The 13119-nt window shown below is 47.5% G+C and overlaps 1 protein-coding gene across 3 annotated transcripts in view; it reads right to left on the bottom strand.

Moving 5' to 3' along the window:
- PFKFB4 (6-phosphofructo-2-kinase/fructose-2,6-biphosphatase 4) overlaps positions 1–13119 on the bottom strand; it is a 75258-nt gene that overhangs the window by 50157 nt on the left and 11982 nt on the right. For all 3 annotated transcript variants that reach the window (XM_077129413.1, XM_077129411.1, XM_077129412.1), the window contains exons 4-9: positions 10115–10181; positions 7214–7288; positions 6087–6143; positions 5258–5379; positions 2791–2998; positions 2085–2231 (exon numbers count right to left, since the gene is read on the bottom strand). In XM_077129413.1, the coding sequence (XP_076985528.1) occupies positions 2085–2231; positions 2791–2998; positions 5258–5379; positions 6087–6143; positions 7214–7288; positions 10115–10181 (676 nt within the window). The remainder of the gene's footprint in view (positions 1–2084; positions 2232–2790; positions 2999–5257; positions 5380–6086; positions 6144–7213; positions 7289–10114; positions 10182–13119) is intronic.

The raw sequence follows: 13119 nt of genomic DNA, 5'->3' as shown, positions 1-13119 counted from the left end.
CCTTCCGTCTAATATACCAGAATCTGGGCCTCTGCCCACTCGATGGCTTTGTTGGCTCCCCCATTCTACCAGCCCCCCCCTTAACAGCATTTACACATGGCAAAGTCTCCCTTCACTCTGAGTGCCCTTGCCTCCCACTCATTCCTCCACCTACTCCGACTGGGCATTTGCAACACCAGGCTCATGCCAAGATACTTTGTCATGACAACCTAATATTCAGTTTGGAGGCTGGTCTCACTTCCTCCCCAGTGGTATCTCACCCCAATGACCATTGTCTTCTCTTTGATTTGACTTCCATGACCTCTACTGCGTGGTTTCACTTCTACCTCACTGGACACCCATGTACAGACTCCTCTGTAGCCCTTTAAATGCTGGGGCTCCCCAGGGCTTTGCCCAGGGCCCACCTCTCCTCTGCCGGCCACCTTACCCACTCCTGCTGCCCTAAGAACCATCTCTTTGGGGAAGATGTCCAAGCTCCAAATTCACCTCAGAAATCAAACTGCCTTGGAAGTGTTTTCTCTTGAATATCTCCCAATAACTTCCTTTCCTTATTTACTGAGCACACACAAAGTTCCTGTTCTGATGTGAGCACATCACTCTCTTTACCCCAAGACCCCATCCCAGTGGCTAGAAACATGGAGTCATCTGGACACTTCCCTCCTTTTCACCCCTACAGTCAGTTGTCATCAGCTTCAATCACTTCTCCCCCAGGATAACGGTCCCCAGCACGTGGCCCAGTCCCCAGCACAGGGTAGGTGCACATAAACATGTGATGAATAAATGAATAAACATTCTTTAAATCCATCCACTCCTCTCCTTCTTACTACCAACATCCAAGTACCAAATGTCATCACCTTCACCAGGCCACTGCAAGTGGCCCTCAACTAGCCGCCCTTCTCCAGATTATCACTCCCACCTCACATCAACAAAACCACTCTCAAGACCAGATCAGATCTGATCCCATTAGAAAACTCTACTTCAGGCAATGGTGAACTAGCTTGTTTCATACCAGCTCTGTAGGAAGCACAACTAGAAAAATCAGACAAAAAAAAAAAGTTTTAATCTGTTTGACGTCATCTTGGAGCTACCAAGGCAGAGAGGGCATTAAAAGCCAAGATCCTGAAGCAAAGGGAAATCCAAAGAGGTGAACCCAATTTATGGCATCATTTTCCATCTGGGGTTTTGCCAATTCAACAGTGGCAGCTGAAAGGCTGAGAAGCTGAGAAAAAGTCAGGACTAAGTAGGTAGAAGCTTGGCAGAGGTAGTGGCAGTCTTGTGGGACTGAAGAGGCAAAAACATAAGTTTGGGGGCCTGCAATGTTTTTAGTTAGAAGCCTTAAGGGCTATACCAAAGGGCAGGAGTGATCGGAAAACTGAGCAGCCACCACAAAGATCAAAACTCAGCTCTGAATCGGCTCTCTTCCTGACTAGATTCAAGTCATCCCCACTGCCTGCTAGGAGCAAAAGGAAATCTCCTTGCTGGAGAAAAAAAATTAATAACATTAAACAGAGCTTCAAATTAGCTCTGCGATCGTTAATACAAAAATGTCTGGCATTCAATTAAAAATTACCAGGTATGCATCATATTCAGAATAAATTGTTTTGAAGACTTCTAAAAACAATATGAAAGACACAGACAAACCAATAGGATTAAAAAAAAAAAAAGATACCTGAATGATAGCCAATAAACGTAAGTTTAAAACTGCCCTAATTAGAAACAAAAAATTGCCCTAATTAAAACCTGTGATACTGGCATATGAACAGACACACAGGCTATATACAAGAACGTAATGTAAGTGGGTGAAATAAATCAACAAGGAAAGGATGGATAGATGGTTATAGGAAAATGAGTCAACTAGGGAAAGATTGGATTTAAGGCTTACGTTAAAACATCAAAACGAATTCCAGTTGGTCTAGACGGTTAAATGCAAATAGAAGAGAGGGAAGGAAACAGGGAGGAATGAATTAAAATCTTAAAACAATGAAGAGAAGCCAAGGAGAAAGCTCTCTCTGACCCTCAACACTGCCACCGTGGTTGAGCACGGCTGTGCCGGGGAACGTGGTGGGGGAGGGGCTGGTACTCACTGCGTCTATCTCGTTGAGAACCTTCCACTGCTCATAGGGCACGCCTAGCGCCTCAGCCGTCTGGATCGTCCTCTTCATTTGACTCGTCCAGACCTTCAGGTCCTTGATGTTCTGATCACTGATGAACTGGGCCAGACTCTTGGCAAACTGAAACATACCACAAGCAAATTCAGACCCATGGTTCTGAGCTGCCCACAAAGGATCCCACAGCCATGGGATCCATGAGGTTTGTCTCAGGTGTGATTAAAAAAACATAAACTAACCTTTTAATGACACCCTACCCTGACATGTGCTGTCTTGTGCGTCCTCCCCAGTTCTAGCCATGGCTCATCAGCCTCCATCCCCCTTGAACCATGAGCCCTGGAATGCACCACCTCCCCAGTGGACCTCAATATCTCCCCTGGGCTGGGGCACAACCATGAGCTGCACTGTGGGGACTAGGGCCCCTTCTGGGGCAGCAGCCCTCTCCCAGGAGAGGAGCTCAGCTGGCAACAGCTCACATGAAGGCCAGAAGTCCAGGCATTTGCTTGGTGACCATCTCCCTTCATGGTGGGTACATTCTGAACTGAAATGAAGATGGTTCACCTCAGCTGGTCACACAGCACTGCAGGCTGCACATCAGCCATAAGAGCTGGGGCCCAGCACAGTGCCCACATCCAGGAAGAGATGCCAGTACACGGCCCCTTGGCCCCACCCCCACACTGACCTCCCTGCCCCGGGCAGACAGTCCTGTGTCCCCGCCGATCCGGCCTTTGAGGTTGAGCTCGCTCTCGCCATGCCGGCAGAGGTAGATGGAGCGGGGTGTGACGTGGATGTTCATAAGGTAGTACACAATGCGGCTCTGGATGTGGTCAGCCACCCGGTTCACCACATAGCTCTGCCCCACGTCCATGATCTTGATGTAGGACAGATCCCTTTCCAGAGAGAAGGGAGAGAGAGGCCTCTGAGTGTGGCCAACCCAGAGAAGGTACGTCTGGCCAGCCACAGAAACCAGGCTGCAGAACCTTGCATCTCTGACCTTCAGGCTTGAGCCCACAGTGCAGGATGGTCAGGTGGTGTGTGAGTGGTGTGGGTGAGGTGGCAGCAGCACGACACACGTGACACACAGGCAAACCATGTGAGAGGTGCTCAAACACTCATCTTGCTTTCAAAAGGTAACATCCAAAGTAGGTAGGATCAGCCATATCACCGCATCACTTTTACCGCTGCTTGGGTGTCCCTGGACCCCTTCTCTCCCACCTCTGAGCTCTTACCATATTGCTTCTGTAAGTTGAACAGAGAGACAATTTTCTCCAGGATTGACCTGGGAGGGGCTGGCAAACATTCTACATGTCACACTTCCTGATCAGCCATCCATGGGCCTGGCCTTTCCTTCTCCCAGTGACCCTGTCCCTAGAGCCCAAATGTGCCAAGCAGCTGCCACATCCTACATGCCAGACAGCAGGGGGACAAGACAAGCACAGGTGCTGGTGGCAGGAGCCAATAAATGCAACTCAGCCTCTGCTCTCACCCTGGATGTGTGCAGTATGTTTACGGTGGGCGTGGTGGCGGGCAGCAGGTAGAAAAGGCGGGGTTTCCTGGGCATCACACTCTAGTTCAGCCTCTGCACAATCCGCTTTCAGTTCTCATGTTCTTGACACCGGGACTTTAGTTTAAGGTTGTTATTCTGACACCACCAATAAAAACAGGAACCACTCCAGATAACCCCCTTTAAATGCAACCACATCACAGAACCATGAGGAGAAATACTGTGCTGGGGAAACCAGAGAAAACACCATAAGCCACAGGCAGACCCAGGCAGCAAGAGCCATTTGGTCCCGGCTGGGGCTAGGCTGGCTTGGGAAAACTTACGGCGGGGCTGGGGACTGTTCTATAAACACCCCCAGAAGCCATCTCTCCAACAGTACCTTGTTTCCCTTGGTTTGTGTGCTTATATTTACGTAATTATAAATGACCAAGCCCAAGTTTATATTCCAGCTTTTTCACTTAATGCTATATAGCATACAAGTATCTCTCTGTAATTATGACCTATAACCACTGTGTAATATTTTACCAAAGGGCCATATTATTATTTACCTAACCACTTCCTCATTCATGCTGTAAGACAGGAGTTGGCAAACTTCAGCCAGCGAGTGGAATTCAGCCTAAGGCCTGTTTTTTTTTTAAAATCAGAAAATTTACTTGTCAATATAATATTCTAATAAATGGAAAGGTGTGTTTCTGGATGGGAAACAAAAAACAAATTATGTAAAGTTTATAATTTTTCCTAAATGCTTTATAAGATTAACCTGATTCTAATCAAAATTCCAATGTAAAACTCTGGGAAATCTGAAACAAGTAAAACTGATAAAGAATGCCTAAAGCCACCCCATGGGATTGGTCTGCCTAAGAATTGTTTTATTAAAAAAAAAAAGTTTTACTGGAACTCAGCTGCACCTATTTATTTTCGCATTATCGGTATTTCTTTTGTGCTACAATGGCGAATTGGAGTAGATACAACAAGCTGTATGGCCTGCAAAACCTAAAATATTGACTATCTGACCTTCATAGAAAAAACTTTCTTGACCCTTTATAGAAAAAACTTTCTAACATCTGCTGTTGACCCTCAGCTACATGCCCCTCATGAGTCAAAACACCCCACCCCACCCCCACCCCAAGGCTCACTCCTGCTTGACCCTCCATCCCAGAGGGAGCAGATGGAGCTAATAAGAAGTGGCCACCGCCAGCTGTTCATAGGCAGGTCTGTACACCCCTTCCCCCAAAACAAGTTGTGCATTTAAAGAAGAGCATGTAATGCTTGCAAATGCCTTGCAGGAGGATCCTCTGTATAGAAATTAGGCTTGATTTTATGATGGAATAGTAGAAAATCCTGCCTCACAGGATTCCAGATGAGGCAACAGAGTCTATGCAAGTCACTGCAGGCCCACAATCTCTGCCTCAAGAAAAGCAACAAAAAAGGCCAAACTCTTTCTGCCCTTTGAGGTGGCCTCTAGCTGTCACCACAAGGAACAGGTGCTAAAACCTTACTGCGAGACCTTCAGAGGTTCAGGGGGCTCTGACCCCACCCACTGATCCTAGAGAGCAGAGCCAGCCTGGGGAGGCACAGGAGGCAGCGAGAGGCCCCCCACCACCCGCCGCCCACCACTGCAGGACAAGGAGCTCTCCTCCCTCACCTGTCCAGGTCCTCATCCAGCGACTCGTACGAGTTCTCATAGCACTCAATGCGCCTCATGAAATCCTCTGTGGCCTCGTCACTGTCACGGTCAATATAGTCAGGGCTGCCCAGTTTCACTTGCTGCCATTGCCAGACACAGAACAGGACAGATTAGGGCTGGGGGTCAGGCAGGACCAAAGGCCAAGGCGATTACCAGCCTGGGTGGGGGCTAGATGTGGAGTTGGAGGCAGGGCTGGGGACCTAAGGCCAGAAGCCAACCCCAGGGGAGCCAGTGCTACTTGGAAGAGTCCAGTGGCTCCTTCTCCAAGTTCTCACACTTGTGCCAGGAGGACACTTCTGAGCCCTCTGAGATTGGAGCCCCTCATCCTGTGTACTGGGAGAGGTAAGGCTGGAGACAAGGGGCTAGCAGCCCCTCCTCACACTGAACTATCTCCTCAAACCTAGCTGTGTGTTCCTTGAAGAAACAAGGGTGACGGTGGGGGTGGGGGTAGGGAAGAGTCCAGTTGCTCCCTCAAAATATAAATACTGCCCTGAAGGTGTTTATATTCAGCCTGAGGGGCTCTCTCCCAGAGGGTGATGGGTGAGGGAGGGAAGGCAAGAGGAAGAAGCAAGGGTAAACGCCCACCCGCCATGTCACCATCCACACAAGCGGTCCCTGGGGGCCCAGGCTACCCTAACCCAGTATTTGACATTATATTGCATCCCCATCCCTCTCCCCCCAGAGTCAAGAAGGCCAATTAAGGCAAAACCTGGAGAGGGACCTCATTGTCACATGCCAAACCCTGGTTTTATTACTGCCCTCAACAGAGCCAGACGCCCCTACTTACCACAATGTTGGCAGCTATGACTTCAGGATCCACACAGATGGACTCAACAAAAAACGTCTGCATCAAAGACCGTCGGCCCAGAGGCACCAGGGGGTGGGCAGCAGAGGGAAGGAACCACAGACATACTTAGGGCTCTGGGCCTGGCTCCATGAGCTGCCCACCCCACTGAGGGCCACACTGCATAGGGGGGTTGGAGGGAGGACCATGGAGCTAAAAGAGGTGCCACCCCACCCAGGACTCTTCACTAAGGCACCCCTGAAAGAAAAAAACAGGTGGAGGGTAAAGAGCAGCCCTTATGGCCAGGAGGTCAGGATTTGGGGGATGATTTGATGGATGAATCATTATACAGATGTTCCTTTTTGCTTTCTGGTGTACTGGGGTGGAGAGAGGGAAGTTCCTAAGGGCTCTGATTTATAATCCAGATGCCTTGATCTCTGATAATGACTGTATAGCCCTTATCTTGTGACTAACCTTCATTTGTACCCAATTATCCAGTTTTTCAACTTTAGAGTCTTGTAACCACTAAAGACAGCCCCTAATGTTTATTATGAAGGGTCCTGGGTCAGACCAGAACAAACCCACCACAAACCCAAAGTTATCTTGATAACTGAAACTGGATATAACCAAAGTGGGCCTGCCTGACATGTACCATAGCTTAGACTTTAACCTACAAGTCACCTATACCTTCTGCCATTTTCTTTCATACATTCTGTGACTAAGCATGTAATTAATCTGCACATGCTCAATAATCAGATCGCCTCTAATTATATCATCCGGGGCCACTGTGCTCCTTATCCTAAACCCTGCCCATCTTTTTTTTCTCTAATAAAACTATCAGAATTACTGGAGTTTGGGGAGACAGATTTTGGGCCTCTAAGCCATCTGCTCTCCTACTATACAACTAGTAAATTCTTTCTTTGAAATCCCAGTGTCTTAGGAACTGGTTATTGAGTGCATTGGGCAAAACAATCCACGGCCTTTGTTTGGTAACACCCTCTCATCCCAAATCACATGGCGTCACATCAGCCAGATGCCCTGGGCCCACCAGGAGGCTGTGGAAGGGACACCAGGGGGCCTGATGGAACAAGCCACAATCCAAATGAGAAAGTGAGCAAAGGAGGCCTCACCTTGTAGCCATTCTGTTCTCCAAAATTAAAGATGGTCTCTCTTCGTTCTCGGGTGGTATTTGTTGCATCGAAAACCTAGGACCAAACCGGGGTTAACTCAGCCTCTGGGCCTCAGGGAGGGAGGAGGCCACGGAGGGCAGCAGCACAGGCATCTCTGGGGTGTCTCACCAGGACCAGCTGCTGCCTGGGCTGCTGTCCTGGCCAGCCACCTTCACAGCTGCAAAAGGCTGGCTTAGGAATGGGGAGGACGCTCCAAGGAAATCGGAAGGAGTGGGCTCCTGGGGGGGGGTGGGTGGGCAGCAGACTCCTCACACAGAGGCATGTACTCGGCACAGCTCCGCACACAGTAAACACTCAGTTCGTGTATTTGACTCCATTTAACAGGACTTGCAGTTAAACCTGGTGAATTGAACCTGGTGAACTGACTGCCACTGCATCCTAAGACCCCAGTTAAATAGGAACAGAAGGACAGAGAAAGGAGGAGAGGACACACAGCAGATGGGAGTTGTCAACAAAATTGGGTCTATCTTTAGACATGTGATGTCTGACTCAGAGAAAATGGAGATAGCCAAAACACAAGTGCTCGCAAAGGGGGAGAAGCCAACCAGAGCCAGCTACTCACACAGAACTGAGAAGTTAGGAACAGGGGCACAGGCATAACTGAATAAAGAGACGAGTGTGAAGGGAAAATGGGAAGACTGGAGGTCTGACAAAGAGCAGGTAGAGCCCCAGACCCTGCCCTTACCCCAAACCCCCATCACACCCCTAGCCTGACAATGACTGATCTGGAGCTCCCCAAGAAGTGCTGGGGCATGCCCTACTATGCCCTACAGTGCAGCAAGCTCACACACCATCATGCCCAAGCAGCTTTTGGAGTGTCACTTAAAAAAAAACATCCAGCCAGGGTTCACTGGATGCTCCAGCCAAACCTCTACCATGAAAAATGGAGACTAAAGACTAAATCAAACAGCACAACGGAACTGTGGGAAAATGGAGACAAGCCACAGAACAGTAGAAAATTCAAAACATTTATAATTAATATCATAGAGAGATACAAAAGTAACCACACACAAAAAAAGCAAGAGCAGAGTTCTAAAAAGACACTCAGGGAACCAGAAATAAACTTGGAAATTAAAAACATGATCACAGAAATTTTTTTAAAAATTTCAACTGAATACTTGCAAGATAATGTTGAAGTCTTCCTGAAAGCAGAACAAAAAATAAAAAAGAGATAGGAAAAAGGGGGAAAGAGATAAACTTAGGGATCAAGCCTAGCATGCAGCCAACAAGAGTTCTAGAAAAAGCAGCTCAGAAAATGGGAGTGGAGTGAGGAGTCAATATCAGAAAGCAGGGGTGGGACATCAAAGAAATAATACAATTTCCCTAACCTGAAGACAAACATTTCCTGATGGAAAGGGCCGACCCATGACCTATCATGGTGGAAAAGAGAAGACCCACCACAAGGCTTATCACCACAAAGACTCAAAAAGCCTCCCCAGAGGTAGGGGCTCAAGAAGTCTTCCTCTCCCCTCAAGAGATGAAGCTTTTAGGAAGATTAACAGATCTGAATGACACAAGAAGCCAGAATATAGTGGAACAATACTGTCAAAATTCCAAGGGAAAAGTACTCCCAACCTAGAATTCCATGCCCAACGACCAAATGCAAGAATAAGAAAAGACAATTCCAGACATGCAAAGTCTCCTGCAATTTATCATCCGTCACCTTTCTCAGAAAGCTGCTGGAGGATGTGCTCCACCAAAACAAGTCAGTAAACCAAGGAAGAGGAAGAACTGTGATACAGAAGCAGGGCATTCAACCCAGGAGAGGTGGAAAAGGGAGTTTCCAGGGTGACAGTTGCAGCGTAGACTGAGGAGGCAACTAACACAGACTGCGGCAGAGGACAAAGAACTCCAGAAAGAACAATTCCAGGAGAAAAAAGGAAAGGAAAGAACAGTGCCTGTGTTTGATGGTATAAGTTTGGGGTAGGGCTCTTTCAGCAGGTAGCCCTGTCCCATCTTTCCTTCAGTCTAAATGAAGGGCTGATACACGGTGGAAACCCCATACCCAGTGTTAGGTGTTCAACCACGTCTCCCAAAAAGATATGTTGAAGTCCTCATCCCCACTATCTCAGAATGTGACCTCATTTAGAAATAGATTAATTATAGATGGAATTAGGCATTTTAAAATGAGGTGATACTAAAGAGACCTCTTAATCCAATATAACTGGTGTCCTAAGAAAGGAAAAGGAGATGGTCAAGGGAGAGAAGGTGGCCATGTAATGACGGAGGCAGAGACTGAGTTATGCCACAACCCAAGGGATGCCAAGGATTGCCAGCCACTGCCAGGAGCCAGGAGAGAGCCATGGAACAGATTCCTCCCTACAGACTTCAAAGGGTGCATTGTCCTTCTGACACCACGATTTTGGACTTCTAGCATCCAGAACTGTGAGACAATGAATCTCTGTTGTTCGAAGCCACTTACCTAGTTGGTGGTACTTTGTTACTGCAGTGCTAGGAAACTAAAACACCCAGGAATCAACTAGCTCCTGAACAGTCAATAAATGCTGGGCAGGATTATTTCCAAACCAGGAGAAATCACATTTGCTAAAAACCCAGGTAAAACAATACCCCTGATTACTAAAGTGGCCACAAAACAATGTGAGTATTCTGAGGGATATCCTGCAGGGTCAAATGCAACCACAAGCCCAGAGGGAAATTCCTGGCCCAGACCCAGCCTCTGGCTTCCTCCTGCATTGCTACTGTGGGCCTTCTCCAAGGGCCAACATCCAGGGACATCTGGGGACACATGCACCCTGCCTTTCCCTGCGGCTACATGATGAATAAAAGGGCAGACGTGTGTGGGCGCCCATGGATTAGACGTCATCAGGGTGACACACTCACCGCCACATGTCCCCCCTCCTCACTAAGGAACCGCCGGACGTCACAAAGGGCTGCCAGAGCACACTGCCTTCAGGAGAGAAAACACAGGGTCAGCCCTGCTCCAGAATCTGGCCGCAGGATGTCAGCAGGTCAGGGACACATTCTACCCAGAAAGAAGAGGGGTCATCTCTTCTCTCTTTTCCAGACTTCTCTTTCCTTGGGGTAAGTTACAGTGTTTTGCTCCTGTAGGGTGGAAAGTTATGTTTCTGGTCATGGGGAATTTTTTTTACTATCATGTTTCTGTATTTTCTCTTCTCTTCTCATTGTGTACACATCCATGCAGCCAATTTCTGATTGTCACACATTTTTCCTAATTATCAAACAAGCACTTATAAAATCAGACATTTTCTGTGTATGTGTGAGTGTTAGGGGCTGGTGGAAGGGAGAGGGGAGACATTATTGTTTGCTCCCAGGGCAATATAAGGCTTGATTTTCAATTTCCTTTCCTGGATGAGAGAATTTCCCAAAATCATCCCTCCTGGAGGAGAGTACTGCGCCTCTGCTCCTTGTACCCGTGTTCAAATTCCCTCTGGAATGCAAAATCCTCACCCATGACTGGACATTGACTACACTGTCTTCAGAATGTCTCAGCCTTTTCGTTTATTGCTGCAAAATAGATTGACACACAAAAGGAGCTTTCTAATCGTATGTATCTCCTCTGTAAGGTCCACAGACAGATTAGCTAATTCTACCTTTTACCTATTACCTTCATTTTTTTTGATGTAAGAATAAAGCTAAACCTCCTCCCATTGGTTTGACTTTTTATGTAAATCTCAGTTTGTCAAATGACTATGCCACCAGGGCTCTCACCAGCCCAGTGTGGTCCAACTATGGAGGCAGAAGCTGATCAAAAGCGGGATGCAACCTGCTGGAGCTCTTGGACAAATCAGTGGCAGAGATGAATCCCAGTCACTGGAAGGAGCTCTGCTCCTATGCCTTCTTATGAACTTTCTGTGCCTTGAATCTTTCAATTAAAGCCTCAAATAAATCTGAATTCTGACAGTCCATGAAACTGGCATTGCTAAGGCCATTTCTTGCCACTGTGTTCTGCATTTACAGTTCCATGTTGCTGGGCCAGCATCTCCTCTGCCAGTTGCTCTGGTCCTCATTCCACCAGGTGGAAGGGATCTCAGGGCCTCTGTAGAGCTGCTAGAGGAACAATCTAGAAGTCTGCATATGTACGTGAATGCATATATGTGCATGCATGCATGCATGTGTAAATACAATTGCACATGGGGGTGGACAGGAGTGTGCTGCATCCAGAAGTGTGCACCCAAGTCTGAGTGTACGTGTGAGCAGCCCTCATGTGTATGTATCCATGTGTGAGTGCAGCTGTGCATCACACAAGTGTGTTCACTCCGTGTGGTATGTGGTTTATAAGTGAACCAGGCATGAGTAAGTGTTGTGCAAATGGGCAGGTGCCACATGTAGGCATGTGCCCACATGTGAGTATATGTTTGTGTACATGTCCCCAAGCATATGCATATGGACTGCATGTATCTGTCCATGTCCATGTTTATGGTACATATGTATACATGCCTTCAACATGCTGTTTGGCTGTGGGGACACATGTATGAGTGTACTTGAGTGTGTACATGCACACATATGATTAAGTATAACATGCATATGCCCAACACATGCCTCTGAGGTACGTTAAGTGTAGTGCGTGCATAGGGGTGTGCCTGTGTGTGTGAACCTACCCTGTGCATGTGTACAGAAAAGAGTAAACAGCAGGCTTGAGAATGCTTTCATTAGAGAGGCCTGTTTAGAAGGTTAGTCCTTGGCTGGTGTCTGGGAACTTAAATGGTAAACAGCTCTCTTCACTGCTATGAAATGTTTACTTATGGGAAAATGCTCAACACCTGCTTTCCTTTTGGGAGTGGGATTTTGACACATGCCAAGCAGAGAGTACCTACATGGCCAGTCTCCAATAAAAACTTCGGTACAAGTCTCACATTGCACGTGCGTTGTAAAAATTCAATGCTCGAGGAATTATGCACATCCTTTGTGGCTCTATGGGAGATGACTCTTGGAGATCTACGCTGGGTTTCCTCTAGACTTTGCCCCATGCACCTTTTCCCTTTGCTGATGTTGCTTTGTAGTGTTTCGCTGTAACAAATCTAAGCCGTGAGTTCGACTATATGCCGAGTCCTGTTAAGTCTTCCTAGTGAATTACTGAACATTGGGGTGGTCTTGGGGACTCGCAACACAACATGTCTGAGTGTGCTCTAGTGCGTACGTGTATGCCCATGTGTGTGTATATGGGGCATACAAGTGTGTGTGCACCTGCTCTCATGTATGCTAAGAGACCGCGTGATGAGACTGAATGCACAAGCATGAGTGTGCCTGATGATGTATGTGCATGTGCATACATAACTGTGCATGCCCTTTTCTAGACCTTCCACTGTGTCAGGGACAGACCTCAACATTATAACACCCGAGGAACTTTAGCACTGTGTGAGTACTTGGACCTCTGCAAGATGTTCCTGGGTTTCCCATTTTAAAAAATTCTGGTTCTTGCATTTTGCCAATCATGTATGGGAAATCTGGGGCTGGTTTATGGGAAATGGCCTTGTGGTCCAGTGGCCAGACCCAGGCTTTGGATGCATACAGAGATAGTCGAAGGGTGTATCCACAGAAAGACAGTACACGAAACTGCCCCTAGCTTCCACCGCCTTGTCCTCTGTTCCAGCTGGTAACCTTGGACCAGCTCCCTACCCTCTCTGATCCTGGATTTCCTAATCTGAATTAATCCCTATATTCCCACCTTCAAGGAGAAGCCTGGACAGAATGCTGGCAGACCCTGGGAGCACCAGCTCCCTTACTCCTCACATAAACACTTTGGATTCAAACAGTCCTGGATTGAATTCAAACCCTGAATGTCCCCAGACAGTCCCATCACTTTCTGACCTCAGTCTCAGCATCTGAGAAAGTGGGGCACCACCACCAAGGCTCCAGGGAAGATC

This window comes from Tamandua tetradactyla, chromosome 15 (assembly GCF_023851605.1).
Source record: "Tamandua tetradactyla isolate mTamTet1 chromosome 15, mTamTet1.pri, whole genome shotgun sequence".
Taxonomy (NCBI): Eukaryota; Metazoa; Chordata; class Mammalia; order Pilosa; family Myrmecophagidae; genus Tamandua; species Tamandua tetradactyla.
The sequence above is the reverse complement of the archived record's forward strand: the minus strand, read 5'-3'. Positions and strand labels throughout refer to the sequence as shown.